Below are 25,959 nucleotides of genomic sequence, written 5' to 3' on the forward strand. Positions count from 1 at the left end.
TGCATCCAAATCCGGCTTTAATCTTCTCCACAACAGTATCACGGACCTGCTTGTTGTGTTCCTTGGTCTTCATGATGCTCTCTGTGATGCTCTCAAACAGAACCCTGAGACTATCACAGAGCAGGTGCAATTATACAAAGCCTTGATTACACACAGGTGGATTGTATTTATCATCATTAGGCATTTAGGACAACATTGGATCATTCAGAGATCCACAATGAACTTCTGGAGTGAGTTTGCTGCACTGAAAGTAAAGGGGCTGAATAATATTGCATGCCCCACTTTTCAGTTTTTGAATTTCCACAAAAATTTAAAATAACCAATAAATTTTGTTCAACTTCACAATTGTGTTCCACTTGTTGTTGATCCTTCGCCAAAAATTTACATTTGGTATCTTTATGCTTGAAGCATGATATGTAGGAATATAGTTCCAGGGTGCCGAATACTTTCGCAAGGCACTGTATCTATGGTCATATGGACTTTACTGGTACCATGTCATGGTGTCTGGTGTCATGTTTTGACTTCTAAATGTTTTTATTCACTGTGTGCTTTGTGGTCAATAAAGATATTTTGTAGATTTTTCCCATATTGAGGTGTGCGCCTTGTATGCATAGGTCTTTTTCTTCATCCAAATCGTCAGGCAAGGAAAAAAAAAAAAGACCTTTTATTATACTCACCTATGGGGCAGTCTGTTCCTGTAGGCGTTACTGGTGTTAGTCCGCTGCCTCCTCTCCTCTTGTAATGTTGCCCTACTTCTGTGCTTAGTGTGTGAGGACGTGTCCTACAGAATCCACAAACTGTTACCCTTTGCGCTCCTGCGCAGGCACATGACCTGCCTAGAGCAGAGAAAAGTACTACAGTGTGCATGCGCCAAAGCTGGTTTGACCCTTCCCGACGCATGTGCACTGCAGTACTTTGCTCTGCCCTCGGCAGGGCAGAGAGAAGTCTGCGCAGAAACGCAAAAGGGGAACACTGTGTGGATGAGTAGGTGCGCCATAGGGGAGTATAATAAAAGGTCTTTTTTTGGCTTGCACCGTGAATTGGAGTCATATGTGCAGCATTATAGAGCACTGTCACATGGGGATGAAAGGTGGTGGCCGGTTATATCAGAAAAAAATAGTGACAGGTTCCCTTTTAGATTAGATACTTTTTATTTTAGCAATATAAAGCAAAAAAAAAAAAAACAATTCTGCTGAATTTTTTAATTTCATATTTCAGTCATCATACATGAAGGAAAAATTGTACCTATTATGCCTGTGATAATGTCAAACCTATGTCTACTAAAGTTATGGACTCTTTGCAATAAAAGGAGCACAACACCCCAAGTCTTGTTGCTTAAATGTTGAAATCGGGGTTGATCATAGTAGTCAAAAGGGTTAAATGGTGGAGGTCATAAGAGGCTCTGATCTCTAATGTCAGAATAGAGTTGTTAATCATAAAAAACAGGATTTTTTCCAATCTCAGTATTAACTCTTTAGTGACATAGCCAATTTTTACAATTCTGACCACTGTCACTTTATGAGGTTATAACTCTGGAACGCTTTAACGGATCCCGATTCTGAGAATGTTTTTTTCGTGACATATAGTACTTCATGATAGTGTTAACAATTTTTTGATATTACTTGCGTTTATTTGTGAAAAAAACGGAAATATGGTGAAAATTTTTAAAATTTTGCAATTTTCAAACTTTGAATTTTCATGCCCTTAAATCAAAGAGATATGTCACACAAAATAGTTAATAAATAACATTTTCCACATGTCTACTTTACATCAGCACAATTTTGGAAACATTTGTTTTTTGGTTAGGAAGTTAAAAGGGTTAAAAGTTGACCAGCGATTTCTCATTTTACAAAAAAATTTACAAAACCAATTTTTTTTAGGTACCATCTCAGATTTAAAGTCACTTTGAGGGGTGTGCAAGACAGAAAATACCCAAAAGTGACACCAATCTAAAAACTACACCCCTCAAGGTCCTCAAAACCACATTCAAGAAGTTTATCAACCCTTTACATGCTTCACAGGAACTTAACGTGGAAGGAAAAAAATAACATTTAACTTTTTTTTTTTTTAACCAACATTTTACTTCAGAACCAATTTTTTTTTATTTTCACAAGTGTAAAAAGAGAAAGTGAATCACAAAATTTGTTGTGAAATTTCTCCTGAATACGCCGATACCCCATATGTGGGGGTAAACCACTGTTTGGGCGCACGGCAGAGTTTGGAAGGGAAGGAGCGCTGTCTGACTTTTTCAATGCAGAATTGGCTGGAATTGAGATCGGACGCCATGTCGCATTTGGAGAGCCCCTGATGTGCCTAAACAGTAGAAACCCTCCACAAGTGACACCATTTTGTAAACTAGACCCTTTAAGGAACTTGTCTAGATGTGTGGTGAGCACTTTAAAACCCCAAGTGCTTAACAGAAGTTTATAATGTAGAGCCGTGAATATAGGGATTTTTGTGTACTCACCGTAAAATCCTTTTCTCCGAGCCATTCATTGGGGGACACAGACCATGGGTGTATGCTGCTGCCAATAGGAGGCTAACACTAAGTGATACAAAAAAAGTTAGCTCCTCCCCTGCAGCATATACCTTCCTGCTGGCTCTCAGCTAACCAGTTCGGTGCAAAAGCAGTAGGAGATCAATAACAACAAAGTATAGCATTATATATGACAGTACAGCATGTCAAGCTATAAAACAAGCAGAAGCTAATAACAGGGTGGGAGCTGTGTCCCCCAATGAATGGCTCGGAGAAAAGGATTTTACGGTGAGTACACAAAAATCCCTATTTCTCCTTCGCCTCATTGGGGGACACAGACCGTGGGAAATCCCAAAGCAGTCCCTGGGTGGGTACAACATCAGATCAGGCCCTGTGTAACCGCTACTTACAAGAGCGCCACCGTGGCCTGCAGAGTCGGCCTGCCCAGACTCACATCTGCGGAAGTCTGGGAATTATAGTGCTTCAAGACTGCATGCAGACTGGACGAACCCGCAAGCTTGCAGGCGTGCTTTACCGACACCTGGTGCCAAGAGCCCAAGAAACCTCGATCGACAGAGTAGAGTGGAGTTAGGCTGATGTCTAACCCGGAAGGATTCTTGGATGGTGCAACTAATCCGCCAGGCTAACATGGCCGATTAAATGGCTAAACCCTTCCTGTAACCATCAGGAAGCCTTCCTCTGACTGTCAGGAAGCCCAAATAAGGTGTCCAACCTTCGGATGGACACCGCGCACGATACGTACCTACTCAGAGCACTCACTTCTTCCAGAATATGGAGAACCCATCCCTCCCGTTTTATGGACTGGTGCCGAAAGATGAGGGAGGAACGATGTCCTCGTAACATTGGGAATACAATACCACCATGGTAACAAGGGACGGGGATGGCCTGAGGACAACCTTGCCTTGATGGTAATAAGGAAAAAAGTCTGAAAGAACAAAGAACAGAGCGTCTAGCTCCGAAGACTTGTCAGGATGACAAGATAGTAGAGAAAAAAGGGGAGAACTTCCCTGATAGTAAAGGCTGTCCGGATCAAAAAAAAGGAGTCTACTGTAAGACTCCCAGGACCTTTTTTCTTTTTTTCGGGCACGCCCAGTTAGCGCTGCCCTTCGAACTTACAACGCAGGCGCTGGGGATGTTCATGAAGGAAATGGAGGTGGTGCCCGGAGGCCCTGAGTGAAGGCTGGGAGGAGTTTGTGTCGGGGGGGGGGGGGGGGGGGAGGGAGACATGCCCCCTTAACAAAATAGAGGTACGAGGGGCAAATTAAAAAAACGATTATTTCAGCGTTGGCAGGGACACCAACTAAAAGAGCCACCCTGACAGAATGCAGCATTAGTGCAGCACAAGGTGGCTCCTTCAGTTAAAAATGCATGGGGGGAGGGGTGACAGGTTCCCTTTAAGGTCCCAAAGATCTAGTGGTATGTGAAAGGGAAGGACCACATGTGAAAACTCCCTTCAAGAAAGTCGCTACTTGCAGTTTCATTGCAATAAGTCAGAAAAAGTACTAGCTCCGCAAACAAAAAACCTATCTCCCAGGACCACTGGGGGCCTTCTTGCTTAAAAACGACTCCCGGAAGTAGGGGAAGGGGGGGGGGGGGGGTATGGAAACTGGTACCACGGAAGAACCAAAGCATTCACTGCAATGGCTTTTGGATCTTGAGGCCGAACCATGAACACGAGTACATTGGCGTTCAGTATGGACGCCATCTGATCTACATCTGGAGTGCCCCAGTAAAGACAGATCTGATGGAAGACTTCCGGGAGAAGTTCCCACTCAATTGAGGCGGGGACCCTGATGGCTGAGGAAGTCTACCGCCCAGAGATCTACTCCTGGGATGTGTACTGCCGAGATCACCGAATGATAGATCTCGGCCCATCAGAGAATGTGAGGTACCTCGTCCATTCTGCCTGACCGAGGGTACCTGCTAGATGATTGACGTATGGCACAGCCGTGGCATTATCCAATTGAATTCGGAGGGGGTGACCCGCCAGAAGGCAGAGGACCTGCTGTAGGACTAGCAGTATAGTTCAGATCTCCAGAACAAAGATCGGGAGAAAAAGGCTGGCATCGGTAGTCACTAATAATCATTGAACCGGAAGGAACTCCCCTGGATGAGGAAGAAGCTCAGACTATCCTCTGAAAGCCTGTTTGACCTACAGAAAACGAACGGAGCGAAGGAAACAGCTTCCATTGCTGTCACCTTTTTTCCTCATGACCCTCCCAGTAAATCGAATGGAATGAGTGATCAAGTAAGTGAGTTCTGAGTTGAAGGGCCACGGCCTTGTATCAAGGGAGAAATACCAACACTCTGGAAGTGTCCAGGATCATCCTCAAAAAGGATATCTGCTGGGCTGGAAAAAGAGGAAAAACCTGTCTAGATGAAGCTGCGAGCCCAGGAGAGAGAGGGTATAGCAATTGATATAGAGGACTCAGCGTAGTCCTGGAAGAGCGACTAGAAAGCCGATTGGATAGGGCAGGATGACCACGCCTCTAGGGTGCAAGAGGAACATGACAGCCGCTATGACCCTTGCGAACACTCAGGGTGCAGTAGCAAGGCCGAAGGACAAGGTCGTGACTTGAAAATGTTGTTTGCGAATGGAAAAGTGAAGGAATTTTTGAAGTGGGGAAAATAGGAATGTGAAGGTAAGCATCCCGAATGTTGGTGGATGCCAGAAAATCTACCCTTTTTCCGTTGAATTAATGGCTGAGCGGAGGAACTCCATCTGAAGGAGGACCATGTCCAGCTTGGTAAAAGTTTGAGGTCCAGGATCAGTCTTATTTTTTGGTCCCCCTTTTTGGAACCAAGATCCCTTAGATCTAGACCGTCCTGGACAATTCTTCCACTGCTGGTTGGGTCTATAGGAAACATGCGATCCTAGGGAGTGATGTCAGAGGCTTTTTCAACGCAGAGTACGCTTCCATACTCTGAGCTATAATGCCCTTCTGGGTGTAATGGCATTTGCTGCTGACAGCGCCGTGCAACTAGCAGCATTTGTGAGGCGTGAACCAGCTAGTCTCCTGCTCAAGAAATTTTGATTGACCAGCTGTAGCTGTACTGTCTTCAGGGAAAGGTTACTGATGTGATTCAAAGCAGTTAAGGTCTCCGACCAGGAGACCACTGCTCGAGCAACCCATGCGGTGGCTAAGGAAGGGTAGAGCACTCAACCCGAGGCTTCAAGACGGACCGAACCAGATTCGCTATCTGACAGTCCGTTGTAATTTTAATTGATGACCCATCGGGCATGAATACTGGTAGACAAACCCCAGGAGGCTCTACCCAGTTAATCTGCCAAGTGGCAGAATGCGTGGCTGCATCCAGAAGGTCAGGAAAAGCTGTTTCTTGCTACCTCCGCTCTCTTTTGACAGTGCAGAGTTAAAATGATGAACCCTCGATCCACCACCCTCTTAACAGGGAAGTGGAGAGGGATCGTCCGCCTTCTTGCATCATCTGCTAAATAGTGGAGATGCAGAGGGGGGTGCTTGGACGCTAAAAAAGGGTGCCACTGTACATCCACAGAGTTCAGGTCACTGGGTGGACAGGGCTGGTTCCTGTGTTAGGCCTGACTGCAGAAGAGTATACATGGAGGTGACACTCCATGTGCTTGTCTATTGATGGTGTGGGGAGATCGTTGACCTGTAAAAGGACCAGTCGCCCCTAAGAGTCAGACCAGGCATGGCATCCCACGTCGTAGGGGGGTATACGTGGAGGGGACACCCCACGTGTTTGCATATTGGCTGAAAAAGGATACCGCGCTTGCAGAGGCTTCTGTCCAGTGGATCGCTTACCCGGACGCTCCCTGTCCGGGTGAATGACAAAAGCTCTGCGAGGGAGTTTAGTCTCCTTATGAGGGACACTGCGTGATCTAGAGTAGAACCGTAGCCCTCATCAATCAACAGAGATTAGTTGATGATAAATAGGCGAATCCATCATTTTCTGAAGCTCTGGCGAGTCCAGAACCAAGGCAGTATTCGATCCATATCAGAGTCTTGTTCTCAGGAAATCATTGGTGAGGGATTTTCTAGACGCCTGTACGTTTCTAGAATACTTGCGGCCCCTGCTAGCCGACAGCTCTCATGTAGGAGAGGAACCATATATATCGGTCCTGCGAGCACTCAGAGCCACAGGGTGTTCACGGAGGGCTTCAATCTCTTGATCAGAGAAGACATGGGATGTGCAAGTGATGAAGCCCACTCAGGGGAACTATGGTACTCTGGTATAAGCTGGGATCGGCGGCGGAGGGTTCCTGAGTTCATTTAGGGTGACCAGCTTCGGACTGGTCATGTGCCTTTAAGACAAGGGAATGCTAGTCAAATGCCTTTAAGACCAGGAAATGCGGGTCATCTGCCTTTTAGACCAGGGAATCTTGATCATGTGCCATTAAAACCAGGGAATACTGGTCATGTGCCTCTAAGACCAGGGAATACTGGTCATGTGCCTTTAACACCAGGGAATACTGGTCATGTGCCTCCATTAAGATCGGGGAATAATACGGGTCATTCATGTAAGTACAGGAGAGAAGAGAGCAGTACTTCCTTACCCGGCTGCAGAGTCGTTGTGCCTCTTTAATGCAAAAAACCATCGCCCCTGCCGGCCAGGTGGACCAAGATGGCCACCCGTAGATGCAGAGGTGATAAAGTCTCACAGAGAGCGAGAGGAGCCATTTCAGGGGCGGAGCCACAGACACGATGTGGGCAGAGCCACGTGACTTCCATGAATAGGCCCAAGCCGGGGCCTACATTTCTGCAGCTGGCGGGAGCAAAACCAGGAGTAGAATAGAGGGGCAGTGGGCAAAGAAAAGCGAATGCTCCCGTGTCAGACAGAAAACTCCAGAAAAGATGGGCAGAGCCACCTTAGTGTGCCATAGTGCGGGCGCGACTTCCGGGATGCGGCCTACACATCGGCCGAAGCCGGGGGCTAAATTTTTGCAGCCGGCCGGAGCGTTACCTTAGGGAGGTGGGCTACAGAGAAGCTGCCGCTGCCTTTCAGCATGTTAATATTCAACTGCTGGGGCCCATCGCTGACTGGATCCACTCACAATTGGGGCGCATCCCGGCATGGAGCCACCGCGGATGATTGTGCTGTTCTGCTGCAGGTCAGGTATTGCAGCGTGGACGGTGCAGGGATAAAGCGATAACCGTCAATCCATCATCCCTTTGTTAGGGAGGTGGAGAGGAACCGTCCGCCTCCTTGTGCCATCCGCTTTAACAGTGGTGGGACAGTGGGGGCTGCTCAGACGCCGAAGAGAAGGAGCATCCACGGAGTTCAGCCTCCGGGTGGACAGGGCCAGTTGTCCGGCATTAGGCCTGGCTCCAGGAGAGGATACATAGAGGCGACACTCCATGTGCTCGCCCGTTGCTGGTGTGGGGAGATCGGGACCCGAAGGAACCGTCGCCCCTGAAGTGAGCTAAGGCATGGCTTCCCACGTCGCAGGAGAGGGTACAGGGAGGCGACACTCCGCTTTCTCGCCTGTTGATGGTTCGGGGGGAGATCAGAACCTTGAAATGATCCGTCGCCCCCTTCACTCCGTTAATTAAAAAATAAAAATTTACAGAAAAGTAAAAAATAAAATAAAAACGATGGGGTCTGGACCAGACCCATGTGCCTCCTACAGACACTAAGCAAGAACTGGTTAGCAGAGAGCCAGCAGGAAGGTATATGCTGCAGGGGAGGAGCTAACTTTTTTTTGTATCACTCAGTGTCAGCCTCCTATTGGCAGCAGCATACACCCACGGTCTGTGTCCCCCAATGAGGCGCAGGAGAAATATAAAATCTTTTTTTTTTCCCTCAAAAATTATTTTTAGCCCGCAATTTTTTATTTTCACAAGGGTAACAGGAGAAATTGGACCCCAAAATTTATTGTGCAATTTATACTGAGTACACTGATACCCCATATGTGGGGGGGGGGAACATTTGGGCGCATGGCAGAGCTCTGAAGGGAAGGAGCGCCGTTTTGGAATGCAGACTTTGACAGAATGGTCTGCGGGCTTATGTTGCATTTGCAGAGCTCCTGATGTGCCTAAACAGTAGAAACCCCCCACAAGTGACCCCATTTTGGAAACTAGATCCCCCCCCCCCCAAGAAACTTATCTAGATGTGTGGTGAGCATTTTGAACGCCCAAGTGCTTTACAGAAGTTTGACGCAGAGCCGTGAAAATAAAAAATAATTTTTTTTCCCACAAAAATGATTTTTTAGCCCCAATTTTTTTATAATTTTTGTAAGGGTAACAGGAGAAACTGGACCCCAAAAGTTGCTGTCCAATTTGTTTTGAGTATGCTGATGCCCCATATGTGGGGGTAAACCACTGTTTGGCCGCATGGCAGGGCTCAGAAGGGAGGGACCACCATTTGACTTTTTGAACGCAAAATTTGCTGGCATCAATGGTGGAGCCATGTCGCGTTTGGAGACCCCCTGACACTGGTCCAAGTGTATTTATTTTTTATATGGTTCATACTATTTTGAGTAAATACTATGTATGGCCATATTCTTTCATGCTTTTTTAGGTATATCCATACCGAGAGGTACCTGTGTGTTTTAGCTTTGGATTATTTGTATATCTATTATTCCTTTGCCCCTCAACCAGGTGTCTCTCTCCATCCTGCTATCTGGATTCACACCATATGATACTTCTTTTGTAGCTTTCCATACAACATTGGGCACATGCGATCTTTAAATAAATTGATACACCATGCAGCTATAATAGGTTCTTTATTTAATTGTGTTTTGATTATTCCCTCTCATTATTTCTCATCATTATTCTTGCATTGGGTCTCCTCTAATATCTCTATGTGTATGCATGTGTATGATTGATACCATCTGTCTTGTATGTCCCTTTGATGTTGCTTGCTCTATGCAATCTTTTGGCCATCCATGTTCATTCTGGCTCAGCATTCTGTGCACAATGCGCTGCGCTGTAGGATTCGGGCGCATGCGCATTGTGCAGTACTGGCAGAGACGTCTGCCTGTTCTTTTTCTTCCGCCCGGCTAGTGTGTCACTTCTGGTTCCGGTCTTCCGGCGTGTGTCGCTCATTCCTGACATTATCTGAAGGTATTTAAACTTGAATTGGTTGCGTTATTAGCACTCTTCCCCTGATGAAGCCGTCCTTGTAACGGCGATACGTGTGGTCTTTCCCCATACTTCTCCCTGCCTCTTGACACTTTGTCTTTTTATTGGTATATTTTCTCATATGCCTGGCACCATCTCTATGGCTGGACTTGGGACCTTTACCTACGGTTCTGGCACGTGGTAACTACAGTCCCACATGCAGGATACTAGATACATCTGCACACAATTTACCATGTGTTTGGGGCTTTGTGTCGCTGCTTTATATTGATGGTCCAATGGTTTTGCTGGCATACAGGTACCGATTATATATATGTTTCATTCATTGGCCATTTGGCCCGCTTCTTAGATAAGGTTTTTTTACCCTGACTTTCACAGGTAGTGTTCATACTCCTTATCTTCTAGGTTTTTTGTGTTCAAGAGGCTGCATTAATTAGGGCAGTTTTTGTACCATATTTTGTATCCTCATTGTTATATTGATTTTTCTATGAATGTAATATATATCACCTTATATTGTTAGGATACGTGCTCCCTCTCCAGCTATTGTTATGTGCAGGGATTATTATGGGGATCTTGGTATTCCATTGGTTTTAAATGTTTTTATTTGCATATCAATAAAAGTTCATCTTTTTACATGTTTAAATATACATTGTGGTGTGCAGTTTTTGAGAGTGGCTCTTTGTTCTCTTTTTTCGACATATTGTTACCACTCTTTTGCACGCCTTGAGATTCATGTTTAGGATCAGTAGTGCGCTGGTTTCCTCAGTTTGTCATTATTGGTTTTCAGGCACCTTTTTGATTGCCGTTCTGACCAGCAGCACACGGCTTATTATAGCTTAAATTGTTATAGTTTTTATACAGACATAACATATTTTTGTCAGGTATTGTGGGAGACACGCTCAGGCCCATGGATTGGGACACACGGAACGCGCCATGGAGGGCCGCGTCTTCTCAAGCATTTGTGGAATCCAGTAATGCTTTAGTTGACTCAGATTTTTCAGGTCTTACCACGGAATTAATTGCCTCACAGAAACATGGCATTAGATTACTCTGGAACATTCGGTGTTTGGAGGAGTACCTGAAGCTTAATATTATACCCAGGGGGCTCAGGATTTCTATTTTTCCAGCTTGGGAGCCATCGCCCACTTTTCGTACACTGTGGGAACAGGGTTTGATACGATGTTCCAATATCTTGATCAATCTGCTTATCAGACATGATAGAGAATTATTAACCACTGTTAAAACTGAGATTAAAAATTTAGAGGCTAAATTAAGCAATTTTGATGAAGTCTCTCAGGTCCAGCCATTTAGAGCCAGACTCAAGGATCTGCTTGATAAATAAGACAATTATGTCTAAAAAACGTTCTAAATTCCTAAGGGACAAAGCAGAGTTTGATGATAAGGCAGCATTCTCCTGGACACACCAGGGAAATAGACGCCGGGGCTTTAATCAAAAATAAAGGGTTGCTAGCACTGACAGATCAGCGCCATCTTTGGAGGCACATACCTCAAGCGATTTTTTGTCCTCGGCAGACAGCGACATCGACCCAGGACCAGGCGGGGACGTAGGAGGCGGATGTGCTCGAATCACCAGGAGCCACAGTTACAGACCACCACGTCGCAATCCACGGAGACAATTTCGCAAGTGACCGCTTCTGATCCAGAGAATTCTCGTGAGTACAATCAGGGGGATGCTCTTCAGATTGTTAATTTATCCAGACATGTCCTCTCCACACATGAGACTTCAGTTTTGTCCAAAGGTCTATCTTTTTCACCAGTACAACAGGTGGACAAATTTACATTGACTAAAGATCTTTTTTTGTTCTGTAGAAAAATCCTCCTACAGGTTCTTCATAACAAGCCACAAGCTTCCTTCTTCTTGGACCAGACGGAACAAATGTATTTCAGGACCTTATGGATTTGTTGCGTGAAGGTCAGCAGGATACAGGTAGGCCTAAGTTTCCGCATAGAAACAAATCATCTGTCTCGCCACCGTTTTCTATTGTCCCTGCTATAAGAATATTTTTTGAAATGGCCAAGAGGGACATTGAGGCGTTACCTGCTAGGATTCCTATGGTTGACAATCTTACTCCAATTGAGAAGCGTGCCTTGTTTGGTTTGAAGGCCAATAATGTGTTTATCATACGTGAGGCGGACAAAGGGGGCAATATTGTTCTTTGGCCCCATGGCCTCTATGTAGAAGAAGAACATAGTATCTCACATTATCCAGTTGTCTATCGTAAACTTCCGTCAGATCCCACAGGCATTTTTTCAGCCAAATTACGAACTTTGATTGATCGAGCCCTGGAATTGGGTATCATCAATACGGGAGAACGGGACTTCATTTGGGTCGAACATCCTACTACGTCTACGTTTTATATGTTGCCTAAGCTACATAAAGACCTCCATAGGCCACCTGGACGTCCCATTGTTTCGAGCATAGGGAGCCTTTGTGAGAAGGCCTGTATGTATATCGATTTTTTTCTACAACCCCTGGCTTTGGAACTTCCCTCGTATATTAGAAACTCATCACATTTCATTACATCTTTGCAAGGTATCACCCTGGATCAGGGTGATATCATGGTTACGTGTGATGTTGAGTCTCTATACTCAAATATCAACCACGATCATGGTCTACAGGCTGTGCTTTTCTTTCTCGATTTACAACAAAATTCGGACAGGCTTCATGATTCTTTCATTGTGGACCTTCTTGATTTTATTCTCAAGCACAATTTTTTCTTATTCGACAGGAATTTTTATCTTCAAGTCTCCGGCGTGGCAATGGGGGCCCGCTGTGCCCCAGCCCTTGCAAACATCTTTTTGGGGTGGTGGGAATCTACTGTCGTTTATAACTCCGCGTGGTACAAGTCCAAGGTACGATGTTGGTCCAGATTTATAGACGATGTATTTTTTATTTGGTCAGGCTCCCAGGATGAGGTTGAGGATTTTATAAATTCACTCAATGATAATTTGTTCAATATTTTTTTGACTTTTTCATGTTCCTCCTCCTCAGTGAGCTTTCTGGACCTTAATGTCGTTAACCGGGATGGCATTTTGTCAACTTGCCTATATCGTAAGCCTACAGCCACGAACAACTTACTGGAGTTTCGCAGTTTCCACCCATTTCACACCAAGAAGGGGGTCCCCATTGGGCAATTCCTAAGAACTAGGAGGAATTGTACGCTTGATGAAGACTTTCAAAAAGAAGCACGGGATTTGACTACGAGATTCAAAAGAAGGACTTACCCCAAGAGATGTGTTTCTCAAGCTTATCAGAGAGCCAACAGCCAGTCGCAGATTTCTTTGCTGGAGCCAAAAAAGAAACCACCCGACAAATTTGTCCGTTTTATTACGGGATATAACACCCATTGGTCCAAGGTAAGAAATATTCTGCAGAAACACTGGGGCATCCTCACTACAGATTTAGCAACATCAAAAATTGTCAGTGAACGGCCCTTGATGGCCGCAAGGAGGGCACCAAATCTGAGAGACATTCTCACAAAAAGCCATTACACCAGGCCTACTATAAAATTGAATCGGGGCATCTCACTTAGGGGTTCTTTTCCCTGCGGAGATTGTAACATCTGCCAGTATATGTGTCCCCTTAGAGACTGTTTTTGTAACCCGATTGATCATATCAAACATGGTTTAAAATCTTACATTAATTGTAAGACTGCAAATTTCATTTATGCAATCATTTGCCCTCGCCCACTCATATGTGGGACAGACGTCCCAGGAGCTTCGCCGACGTATTCAGAAGCATTTATCCACCATCAACACTGCACCGGCGGATTCCCGTAAGGGCAAAACTCTCACTACAGTGGAATCCCATTTTCTATCACAACATGCTGGCAGACATGTGGGGACTAGGATAGTTGGTCTAGAGCATGTTAGAGGCTCAGGCAGAGGAGAATCATTGGAGCGCAAACTTTTGCAGGCGGAAGCACGCTGGATTTTTTTGCTGCACTCTACAGCTCTTCTGGGCATCAATGAGGACCTTCTCTTTACTGGCTTTTTGGGATAAACCAAATTAAGATTGTATGTATGTCTATTACAGGTTACTTTCAGCATGGACATTATCATCTATATGTCCCCGTTGGCTTGTGGACCAGGATCTCTGACACATGGATACAAGCGGGACTAAGTCCACATATTTGACTTCTTACATCTATCAATGCAAGTTGGATGAGAGGATCATCTAAAGACCATGAATCTAGGAGCTAAAGATATTATATATCCATGAAGTTGTATGGGACTCTAGCCGTGGGAGTTATGGAGATATACAGCTGTATATGTACGCTTTATGTGGAGTTATATTGGCTATGGGGTATACACTACTCCGCTTGGTGAAAGCACCTTTTATCTCTACATGGCCCCCAGACAGGCGTCACACTGGTCCAAGTGTATTTATTTTTTATATGGTTCATACCATTTTGAGTAAATACTATGTATGGCCATATTCTTTCATGCTTTTTTAGGTATATCCATACCGAGAGGTACCTGTGTGTTTTAGCTTTGGATCATTTGTATATCTATTATTCCTTTGCCCCTCAACCAGGTGTCTCTCTCCATCCTGCTATCTGGATTCACACCATATGATACTTCTTTTGTAGCTTTCCATACAACATTGGGCACATGCGATCTTTAAATAAATTGATACACCATGCAGCTATAATAGGTTCTTTATTTAATTGTGTTTTGATTATTCCCTCTCATTATTTCTCATCATTATTCTTGCATTGGGTCTCCTCTAATATCTCTATGTGTATGCATGTGTATGATTGATACCATCTGTCTTGTATGTCCCTTTGATGTTGCTTGCTCTATGCAATCTTTTGGCCATCCATGTTCATTCTGGCTCAGCATTCTGTGCACAATGCGCTGCGCTGTAGAATTCGGGCGCATGCGCATTGTGCAGTTCTGGCAGAGACGTCTGCCTGTTCTTTTTCTTCCGCCCGGCTAGTGTGTCACTTCTGGTTCCGGTCTTCCGGCGTGTGTCGCTCATTCCTGACATTATCATAATATCATAATTATTATTATGAATTGGTTGTGTTATTAGCACTCTTCCCCTGACGAAGCCGTCCTTGTAACGGCGATACGCGTGGGGGTCTTTCCCCATACTTCTCCCTGCCTCTTGACACTGTCTTTTTATTGGTATATTTTCTAATATGCCTGGCACAATCTCTATGGCTGGACTTGGGACCTTTACCTACGGTTCTGGTACGTGGTAACTACAGTCCCACATGCAGGATACTAGATACATTTGCACACAATTTACCATGTGTTTGGGGCTTTGTGTTGCTGCTTTATATTGATGGTCTAATGGTTTTGCTGGCATACAGGTACCGATTATATATATGTTTCATTCATTGGCCATTTGGCCCGCTTCTTAGATAAGGTTTTTTCATCCCGACTTTCACAGGTAGTGTTCATACTCCTTATCTTCTAGTTTTTTTGTGTTCAAGAGGCTGCATTAATTAGGGCAGTTTTTGTACCATATTTTGTATCCTCATTGTTATATTGATTTTTCTATGAATGTGATATATATCACCTTATATTGTTAGGATACGTGCTCCCTCTCCAACTATTGTTATGTGAAGGGATTATTATGGGGATCTTGGTATTCCATTGGTTTTAAATGTTTTTATTTGCATATCAATAAAAGTTCACCTTTTTAGATGTTTAAATATACATTGTGGTGTGCAGTTTTTGAGAGTGGCTCTTTGTTCTCTTTTTTGGAGACCCCCTGATGTACCTAAACAGTAGAAACCCCCCAATTCTAACTCCAACCCTAACCCAAACACACCCCTAACCCTAATCCCAACCCGATCCATAACCCTAATCCCAACCCTAACCCCAATCCCAACCATAACTCTAAGCCCAACACACCCCTAACCCTAATCTCAACCCTAATCCCAATACACCCCTAACCCTAATCCCAACCCTAACCTAAACCCTAACCCTAATCTCAACCCTAATCCCAATATACCCCTAACCCTAATCCCAACCCTAATCATAGCCCTAATGCCAAACCTAACCCTAATCCCAACCCTAACCTCAACCCTAACCTCAATCTTAACCCTAATCTCAACCCTAACCCAAACCCTAATCCCAACTCTAACCCTAACTCTAACTTTAGCCCCAACCCTAACCTTAACTTTAGCCCCAACCCTAACTTTAGCCCAACTCACTTTAGCCCAACTGTAACCCTAATTGGAAAATGGAAATAAATGTATATATATTTTTAATTTTATTATTTTTTCCTAAGGGTGTGATAAAGGAGGGGTTTATTTACAATTTTTTTTATTTTGATCACTGTGATAGGGTCTATCACAATGACCAAAATGAAACAAGAGGAAAAACCTTCCTCTAGTTGCTGGCCTGCAGATCACGGCGGGCACACTGCGCATGCGCCCGCCATTTTACAGGAGTAAGACGCCAGCGGCCGTGAGGGGAAGCAGGAGGACCCAGGGACACTGGTAAGTATCAGGGACCCTATTTCTCTGTCCTTTGATGTGCGATCACATCAGAGGACAGAGACATTGAATGGCACATCACACTTTTTTTTTTGTGCGGTCGCCCGTAAACGGTTAATACAGGCAATCGCAAAACAGGGGTCGGTAAAAACTGACCCGGATCATGTTCTTATAGGAAGACTGCGGTGTCCATGGGAGGGAATCACGAGGGTCCAGGAGAGAGATCTGTCCTCTGATGTGCGATCACATAGGAGGACAGAGAAATTAAATGGCAAATCGTGCTTTTGATTTTGCGGTTGCAGGTAAACTGTTAATTACCGGCAATCGCAACCCGAGGGTCGGTAAAAACCGACCTGAAACATGTTCTCTGGGGTCTCGGCTACCCCATGCAACCGAGACCCCAGAGAAAATCTGACTCTGGGGGGCGCTATACACTTTTTCCACAGTGTCGTTAATTAACGCTGCTGTGGATTAAGTACCCTTAACTATTGCCGTTAAGAGGTTAAAGGAAGCACAAAACAAATGCAATACATTTCAAATGATATACGATAAAAAGATAGACCAAACAAGGCAAGTCTTTTGTTCAACCACCACAATCCCTTTGTATATCAAACCATTGCCATAACCCCATAACTTCCCTCTCCAATTCACACCTCATCACTTGTGCACTTGACCCCATCCCACCTCCTCCCCAACCTCACCACCACACTCCCATCCCTAACCCATCTCTTCAACCTATCACTAATTTCTGGTACCTTCTCCTCTGCTTTCAAACATGCCATAATTACACCTATCCTCAAAAAGCCATGCCTTGACCTCGTTTTGGAGGATAACGATGTTAAATATGAAAACAGGGATTTTTGTGTACTCACCATATAATCCTTTTCTCTGAGCCACTCATTGGGGGACACAGGACCATGAGTGTTATGCTGCTGCCACTAGGAGGCGACAATAAGCTAATACAAAGAAAGTTAATTCCTCCTCTTAAGTATATACCCTCATGTTGGCTCCAAGAGAACCAGTTCAGTGCAAAAGCAGTAGGGTGTGTGATGTGTCCCCCAATGAGTGGCTCGGGAAAAGGATTTTACGGTGAGTACAAAAAAATCCCCGTTTCTCCTTCGCCTCATTGGGGACACAGGACCATGGGACGTCCCAAAGCAGTCCCTGGGTGGGAAAACAACATAAAAGATCAGGCTTCACATAACAACTGATTGGATTTGCACCACTGCGCCCTGCAGAATTCTTCTGCCCAGACCCACATCAGTGGAAGCTTGAGTGTGAATATTATAGTGCTTCGAGAAAATATGTAGACTGGACTAAGTCGCAGCTTTACAGACCTGCTCCGCCGACGCTTGATGCCAAATGGCCCAAGAAGCCCCCACCGACGGAGTGGAGGGTGTGCCCTGATCCCCGCTGGGATAGGCTTACCTCTGACACAGTAGGACTCCTGGATGGTGGAACGAATCCACCTGGCTATCGTGGCCTTTGAAGACGCTAACCCCTTCCAGAGACCCTCAGGAACCACAAACAAAGCATCCGACCTTCGAAAGGACGCCATCCTCGATACGTTCTTTCTCAGAGCTCTGACTACATTCAGAGTGTGGAGAGCCCTTTCCACCTTGCGGACTGGAGCCAGACAAAATGATGGAAGAACAATGTCCTCGATAAGGTGGAAAGACGAGATGACCTTGGGCAAAAAAGGGACGGCCTGAGGACAACATTGTCCCGATGGAAAATAAGGAAAGGCACCCGACAGGACAGAGCAGCTAGCTCCGAAACTCGCCTGATCGATGTAATTGCAATGAGAAAGGCGACTTTCCAGGACAGAAAGGTCAGCGAAATGTCCTTAAGCAGTTCAAAAGGAGTTTCCTGTAAAACTCCCAGGACAAAGTTGAGGTCCCAAGGAACTAGGGGAACCACATGTGAAACCCCTTGCATGAAAGTCTGCACCTGTGGTTTTGTTGCAATCCTACACTGGAATATGACCGATAAGGCGGAGATCTGGCCCTTGAGAGAGCTGAGCGCCAGGCCTGAGTCCAGACCGGTCTGTAGGAACTCTAAAATGGTGGGAAGAGAGAAGACGAGAGGAGGACATCCACGATCCTTGCCCCATGCAAAAAAATGTCTTCCAGGTACGGTGATAAATGCATACCGTTGCAGATTTAAGAGCACTAATCATTGTGGAAACGACTTGTTGTGAAAAACCAGTATGGGTTAGAACCCAGGATTAAGCGGCACCACGGAAGAACCAGAGCATCCACTCCGATGGCTCTTGGATCCTAAGACCGAGCTATGAACTCGTGAACTTTGGAATTCAGTCTGGACGCCATCAGATCCACATCCGGGGTCCCCCGGCAAAGACAGATCTGTTGGAAAGCTTCCAAATGAAGTTCCCACTCCCCCAGGCGAGACCCTGACAGCTGAGGAAGTCTGCCGCCCAGTTTTCTACGCCTGGTATGTGCGCTGCAGAGATTACAGAGTGGTTCCTCTCTGCCCATTGGAGAATGCGAGTTACCTCGCACATGGCCGCCCTGCTGCGGGTATCCCCTTGATGATTGATGTATGCCACAGCCGTGGCCTTGTCCGATTGAATTCGGATGGGGTGACCCGCCAGGAGATAATCGAACTGCTGCAGGGCTAACCATATCGCCTGGATCTCTAGGATATTTATTGTGAGTCTCGATTCCCGAATTGACCAGCGGCCCTGAGCAGAGTGGTGATGAAAGACTTCTTCCCAGCCCAGAAGACTGGCATCGGTAGTCACCACTAGCCATTGAACCGGGAGAAAGGACTTCCCCTGGTTGAGGGAAGAGCTCAATGTCCACTATCTGAGAGCCTGCCTGACTCGCAGAGACAAATGGCACCGGCGGTCAAGGGAGAAAGAGTTCCTGTCCCAAGCTGCTACAAGAGCATGCTGCAGGGGACAAAGGTGCAGCTGCGCGAAAGTAGCGCTTCCATTGCTGCCACCATTATCTCCAGTACCCTCATAGCACACCAGATGGAATGAGGGGATGATTGACGAAGTGTGCGGGCTCCTTGTTGAAGGGCTAGGACCTTGTCTCAAGGGAGAATCACCAACCCTCGAGAGGTGTCCAGGGTCAGGCCTAAAAAGGATATCTGCTGGGCGGGGACGGGGGAAGACTTGGTTAAATTTATCAGCCAGCCCATGCGAGAAAGGGTATCTATCCCAAGTGATATGAACGGATTCCGCGCAGTCATGGAAAAATGGACCACTGACTAGAATGTCGACTAGATAAGGCAGAACGACCACGCCACCGAGAGTGCGAGATGGACATGATTGCCGCCATGACCTTTGGGAAAACACAGAGCGGAAGGGAGGCTGAAGGGCAAGGCCGTGAACTGAAAATGCTGTCTGCAATGGCAAAACGCAGGAACTTCTGATGTGGGGGGGGGGGGTTTGGGCGAGAAAAAAAATTAATAAAAAAATCGGAATATGCAGCTAAGCATCCCAAATGTCAATGGATGCCAGAAACTCCCCCTTTTCCGTTGAAGTAATGACAGAACGCAGAGACTCCATGGGGAAAAGATGGACCTTGACAAACTTGTTTAGAAATTTGAGATCTAGTATGGGTCTCACCTTTCCATCCTTTTTTGGGACAACAAATAGGTTCGAGTAGAATCCCTCGAACCTTTCATTTTCTGGGACCGGGACAATGACGCCATTGGGACGCAATGAATCTATGCCTCGGGAAAAAGCTTTTGCCTTCACCTCTGACGTTGGAGGAAAGGACGGGAAGAAATGTGCTGAGGGACGCGAAGAAAAATCGATTTGTATCCGGAAGACACCAGGTCTCTGACCCATTTGTTGTGGACGATGGAAAGCCAGACCTGACGAAACAGAAGTAGGCGGCCACCTACCTTGCTGGTATCGACCGGATAATGCCAGGAGTCACTGGGCAAAAAAATCTTTGAGACCTAGATCGCTTAGATCTAGATTGTTTTGGCCGACTTTTCCATTGCTGGTTGGGCCTATAGGAGGCCTGGGGTCCTCTGTCCCTGCGTGGTGAGCACCCTGATCCGGAAAAAGTAGTGGTAGTGGACAAGCCGGATTGGTGCGAAAGGATCGGAAACTGATTTGTTGTTGATGCCAAAAAGGATGCCTAAGCCTCTGCTGGGGAACAAATTTGCTCTTTCCTCTCGTAGCATCGGAGATAAGCTGATCCAGCTTCTCTCCAAATAAATGGCCACTCTGCTAAGGAAGGGATGTCAGTCTTTTTTGACGCAGAATCCGCCTTCCATTCTCAGCCATAAAGCCCTTCTGATCGTGATGGCATTTGCCGCTGATAGAGCAGCACAGCTAGCCGCATCCAAAGATGCGTGTACCAGGTAATCACCTGCCCGAGAAATCTGACAGGCCAGATGCGTGACCTCCGGACTTAGATTACTGCTCTGAATGGAAATAGCCAAGGTCTCCGACCAGGAGACCATTGCTTTAGCTACCCATGCTGCAGCGAAAGATGGATAGAGAGCCAAACCTGAGACCTTAAAGACAGTGAAAGACAAATTTTCTATCTGACGGTCAGTAGGATTTTTAAAGGATGATCCATCCGGCAGGGATAGAAGGGTTTTGGATGCCAGGCGAGACACTGGCAGGTCTACTACAAGAGATTCAGCCCAATCTTTCCTCAGAGCAGCTGAAAAAGGATACTTAGCCTCAAGAGGTCTTTGTCCTGTGAAGGGTTTATCTGGTCACTCCCTGTGCTGATTAACTATAGCCTGAAACTCAGAGTGAATAGCAAATGCTCTATGAGGTCGTTCAGTCCTCTTGAAAGACACAGGGTGAACCGGCACGGAGCAAGAGTCTTCGTCAATTTTCAAAGTCTGGTTGACGGACCTCAATCAGCGAATCCACCGTTTTCTGAAAATCTAGTGAATCCGGATCCAAGGAGATGTCCGATTCAGATTCAGAATGTTCACTACAAACCCCTGGAGAGGGAGAGCGAGAAACGGAGCTCACGGATGCCAAGGCACGTGATTGCTCGGGTGATGTACTACAGATCCATTTTCTAGACGCCTGTACGTTTCTAGAGTGCTTGCAGCCCCTGCTAGCTGACGGCTCCTGTGTAGAGGAAGATCCAGCTACGTCAGTCATGCGAACGACGAGATCCACAGAAGGAACATGGAAAGATTCAATCGCTTTGGCCAGAGAAGCCATGGATTGCTACAGTGACGAAACCCACTCAGGGGGACTAAGTACACTGGGCTCGGTGGTAGCGGGAAGGCTCCTGAGCGTATTTGGGGTCACAGCCGTTGCAGAGCGGTGAACTCTGAGCTTTAGGAAATGCAGGCTGGCAGGAATTACATGAAGTGAAAAAGACTAGTCTGAGATTTTTAGGTGCCTTTGGCTGGGACATGATGTACCCCTCTTTGTGCCTCTTTAATAGGGATTCCTACAGAGTATGGAATACAGCAGAGAGTGATAGTGCAGCGCTCCCTTACCCAGATCCTGTGTCCCCCTGCTGATGTGGTTAGTGCTGTCCTCAGCGCTGATGCCTCCGGATCCTTGTGCCAGAAAGCCGCTTCTGGATGTCAGTGTTTGTCTGGAGGCAGCAGGGGAAGGAGAAAGATGGCAGCCAAGATCTGCATAGGCGCTTCTCGTCCTGGACAAGAAGTGCCGACATAGTGGGCTGCGCCGTCGGAGTGCGTCATAGCGCAGGCGGAGTCTCCGGCTGCGGCCTGCACAAGGCACAAGGTGACAACCAGCGCCGAACAGGAGAAGAGCCGAATGTTCGACCCCCCCCCCCCGCCCCCCAGGATGGGACCCCAATGCCGGCGCCGCCCCGTACTGCCTACTCAGAGCCCTCCAGCTCCAGCACTTACCCAGAGAAGCTGCCGGGTGGTAGGTAACACAGCTATATGCAGCTGGTCAGGATACAGCAACTCCTCCTGCTGTCGCTGCTGGTTTTGGATGGTGCAGGGGGTAAAGGGGAATCCTTCAATCCACTATCCCTTTCATATGGAGGTGGAGCGGGACCATCTGCCTCCTTGCATTATCCGCTTTAACAGATTTGATGCAGTGGGGGCTGCACAGACACCAAAAAAGTGCCTCTGTACATCCAAGGGTTGAATCCCCCAGGATGGACAGGGCTGATTGTCCGGCATTAGGCCTGGCTGCAGAAGATGGTACATGGAGTCGACACTCCATGTGCTCGTCTGTTGATGGTGCGGGGAGATCGGTGCCCTTTAATGGATCAGTCGCCCCTAAAAATCAGCCCAGGCATGGCATCCCATGCTGCAGGAGGGGGTACGTGGAGGCGACACTCCACGTTCCCGCCTGTTGTTGGTTTGGGGAGATTGGAACCTTGAAAGGATCCGTCGCCCCTTCACCCGAAGAAAAGAGTAAAAATACGGATACCAAGCATGAACTGGTTCTCTTGGAGCCAGCATGAGGGTGTATACTGCAGAGGAGGAGCTAACTTTCTTTGTATTAACTTAGTGTCACCTCCTAGTGGCAGCAGCATAACACCCATGGACCTGTGTCCCCCAATGAGGCGAAGGAGAAAAACATTTTATTTACAGTCATGGGGCACGGCCATGGGGACGAGTCTCGCACCAAGTTTTGCTAATATCTAGGTAATTTTTCTAGAAAAAAATAGAAAAACATTCGAGAGGGGACAATTTCATACATTAGATGTCTAAAGCTGAATGCCAGTGGATTTTTGATTTGAACACACTTACACCAGCTGGAGTGAATAGTGAAATAAATCCATTTGCATTTACATATAAACAAAAACATTAAGCACCAATGGATATGGATCCGGAAACAAGCCTTCAAAAGTCCCGGGATGAGCAGTTCTGAAGGGTTTAATGGAGGGAAAATGTTTTGGGTTGGACGCAAGTCAATACTGAGCTTCACGACTTGTGCCAAGAAAGGACTTCCCCGAGACATACATTTTTATCATTAGTACTTGGCACTTTTTCAATTAGTTTATAATGTCATTTTGATTAAATAATACGAATTTACATGATCTATGGGACCATATTCTGTATTAGCTACAGCATCTGCTATGGTGAATCGTTAATAGGGGATTTATTATCAGAAGCTGTGTGAAAAACGCACTAAAATCTCATTGTGATAACTTAACCTAATGGTAGTTTTTCTTCACTAAATTTATTCTGTATCTAGCTTCCATATATTAATAGTGCCTTATGAACAGTAAATTAATCACTACCTGTTCGCAAAGAATACGAGAGTACTAGCTAGATACAGATGGGTACCGGTAGTAACGTATGATGGCTTGTTATTTTTTGCCTGAACAACCCATGGACCTGTGTCCCCCAATGAGGCGAAGGAGAAAAACATTTTATTTACAGTCATGGGGCACGGCCATGGGGACGAGTCTTGCACCAAGTTTTGCTAATATCTAGGTAATATTTCTAGAATAAAATAGAAAAACATTCGAGAGGGGACAATTTCATACATTAGATGTCTAAAGCTGAATGCCAGTGGATTTTTGATTTGAACACACTTACACCAGCTGGAGTGAATAGTGAAATAAAGCCATTTGCATTTACAGATAAACAAAAACATTAAGCACCAATGGATATGGATCCAGAAACAAGCCTTCAAAAGTCCCGGGATGAGCAGTTCTGAAGGGTTTAATAGAGGGAAAATGTTTTGGGTTGGACGCAAGTCAATACTGAGCTTCACGACTTGTGCCAAGAAAGGACTTCCCCCAGACATACATTTTTATCATTAGTACTTGGCACTTTTTCAACTAGTTTATAATGTCATTTTGATTAAATAATACGAATTTACATAATCTATGGGACCATATTCTGTATTAGCTACAGCATCTGCTATGGTGAATCGTTAATAGGCGATTTATTATCAGAAGCTGTGTGAAAAACGCACTAAAATCTCATTGTGATAACTTAACCTAATGGTAGTTTTTCTTCACTAAATTTATTCTGTATCTAGCTTCCATATACAGTGGTGTTCAAAAGTCCTGCATAGGCATAGGATAAATTGATTTTTCCCGTTTTAATTGTTTTCTGTCGAATATCTTCGATGCTAATATGACATATTATATATGGTTTTGCTCAGAATACAATTTTGCATTCTCTCCCTGCAATATTTTTAGCTTTTGAAGCAGTTTTGCCTGAAATTATTACAACAATATGGGAATTGAAAGCACAACTAACTATTGTACAGCTTCAGATCCAAAATTAGCCAATCACAGATGAGGTTCTTGTGACCAATCATAACCTGAATATGGCAGCCAATCACATTGCATTACATTGCATCCCATCTGCTGCTTTGTTTGTTTGTTTTATCTGTTGGTCTATCTAGTGAATCATACTGTAGAGTTTTATGATGGGAGCCTTCAGATTTTTGTCAGCGGAGGATCGTGTGCGAGTTGTGGTGCTACATGAAGAGGGTTATACTGGCCCCCAGATCGCAAGGAAGGTCGGCTGTAGTCAGAGTACTTTCGTAAGAATTTTGCAAAAACATAAGCAGCTTGGAATTACCCAGGACAGGCCCAGATCTGGTCGGCCCAGAAAGTCAACTAAAAGGGAGGATGGGGCTGTATGGCAGCCAATGGTGTTGGAAGGCTTCATATTGTGGAGGGTATGGTTAATGCAAAAAAATACATAGACATCCTTAATAAGAAAATGCTGCATTCTGCTCAACACCTGTTTTCAGGGGATTATATCTTCCAGGATGATAATGCTCCTTGTCACAGAGCTAAGACAGTAACGGAATGGAAAAAAAAGAACAAGGTGGCTACTATTGACTGGCCAGCTCAGTCCCCGGACCTCAATACAATTGAAAATTTGTGGCACAAGGTATCATTAGAGATATCTAGAAAACAGCCAAGGACCAAGAGTGGGTTGATTCGGGCTCTGATACAGGCCTGGAACCACATCATCACTCATGAACATCTGCAGAAGCTTGTTCACTCAATGCCACAGAGATGCAAGCTGGTGCTCAAGAGCAAAGGCTGGCCAATAAAGTATTAGAAGCTAAAGATGCACTCTAAAGGCCCTTTTCAGGACTCTGAATTAAATAAAAAAATAATAAATCTAAAAAGTTAAATTTAAGTCTGTGTGAACTTGCATTGGAAGTTAATGAACTTAGAAACCATTCTACACACTGTACTGGTGTAGGTATGGTTATGCTGTAAAAAAAAATTATCAAAAATGCTCATACCATAACAATTTATACACTTGGGACCTTCAAAAATGAGTATGACATACAATGAGGGATTACAAAAACATATATGTTCCACCAGTTTCACTGTAGAGATGCAGAAGTATGAAACATATACTTTTCTTCACGCCTATGCAGGACTTTTGAACACCATTGTATTAATAGTGCCTTATGAACAGTAAATTAATCACTACCTGTTTGCAAAGAATACGAGAGTACTAGCTAGATACAGATGGGTACCGGTAGTAATGTATGATGGCTTGTTATTTTTTGCCTGAACAACCCCTTTAAGTGTAAATGTGTTAGGGAAGAAAAAAATACTTTACCAAATAAGCAATTGATAAGTACAAATCTTACCATAGATTCTGCATTTAAAGTGATGAGATCATCATCATGATCCAGAAGCTTGCAGGAATACCCTATATTTACAGCAGTTTCCTGTTTATCTCCAGTCAAAACCCAGATTTGCAGTCCAGCCTTGCGCAGCCTTGTAATAGTTTCTGGAACGCCTTCCTGTAAGCGGTCTTCTATGCCTGTAGCACCTGATGGAAATAAAAGACTGTCTGGTTTAGAAGATCCATTAGACTCAGTAACAAATAGTCATTCACAAGTGGCAGAATTTCAGTTACAGATATGTCTGAGACTGAAAATCAGTACCGCTCTTGCTGTAGTAGCTGCAACCACAGATTTCTACAGGTCCTATTCAGATAAATGGAACAGACAAATTCCTGGGGCGTGTAAATATACTCA

The 25,959-nt window shown here is 45.3% G+C and overlaps 1 protein-coding gene across 3 annotated transcripts in view; it reads right to left on the bottom strand.

Annotated features, from left to right (window-relative positions):
- ATP10A (ATPase phospholipid transporting 10A (putative)) overlaps positions 1–25,959 on the bottom strand; it is a 242,105-nt gene that overhangs the window by 25,810 nt on the left and 190,336 nt on the right. For all 3 annotated transcript variants that reach the window (XM_077296870.1, XM_077296872.1, XM_077296871.1), the window contains exon 13: positions 25,567–25,751. In XM_077296870.1, coding sequence (XP_077152985.1) covers positions 25,567–25,751 — 185 coding nt within the window. The remainder of the gene's footprint in view (positions 1–25,566; positions 25,752–25,959) is intronic.

The sequence above is a fragment of the Ranitomeya variabilis genome, chromosome 3 (assembly GCF_051348905.1).
Source record: "Ranitomeya variabilis isolate aRanVar5 chromosome 3, aRanVar5.hap1, whole genome shotgun sequence".
In the NCBI taxonomy this organism is placed as follows: domain Eukaryota; kingdom Metazoa; phylum Chordata; class Amphibia; order Anura; family Dendrobatidae; genus Ranitomeya; species Ranitomeya variabilis.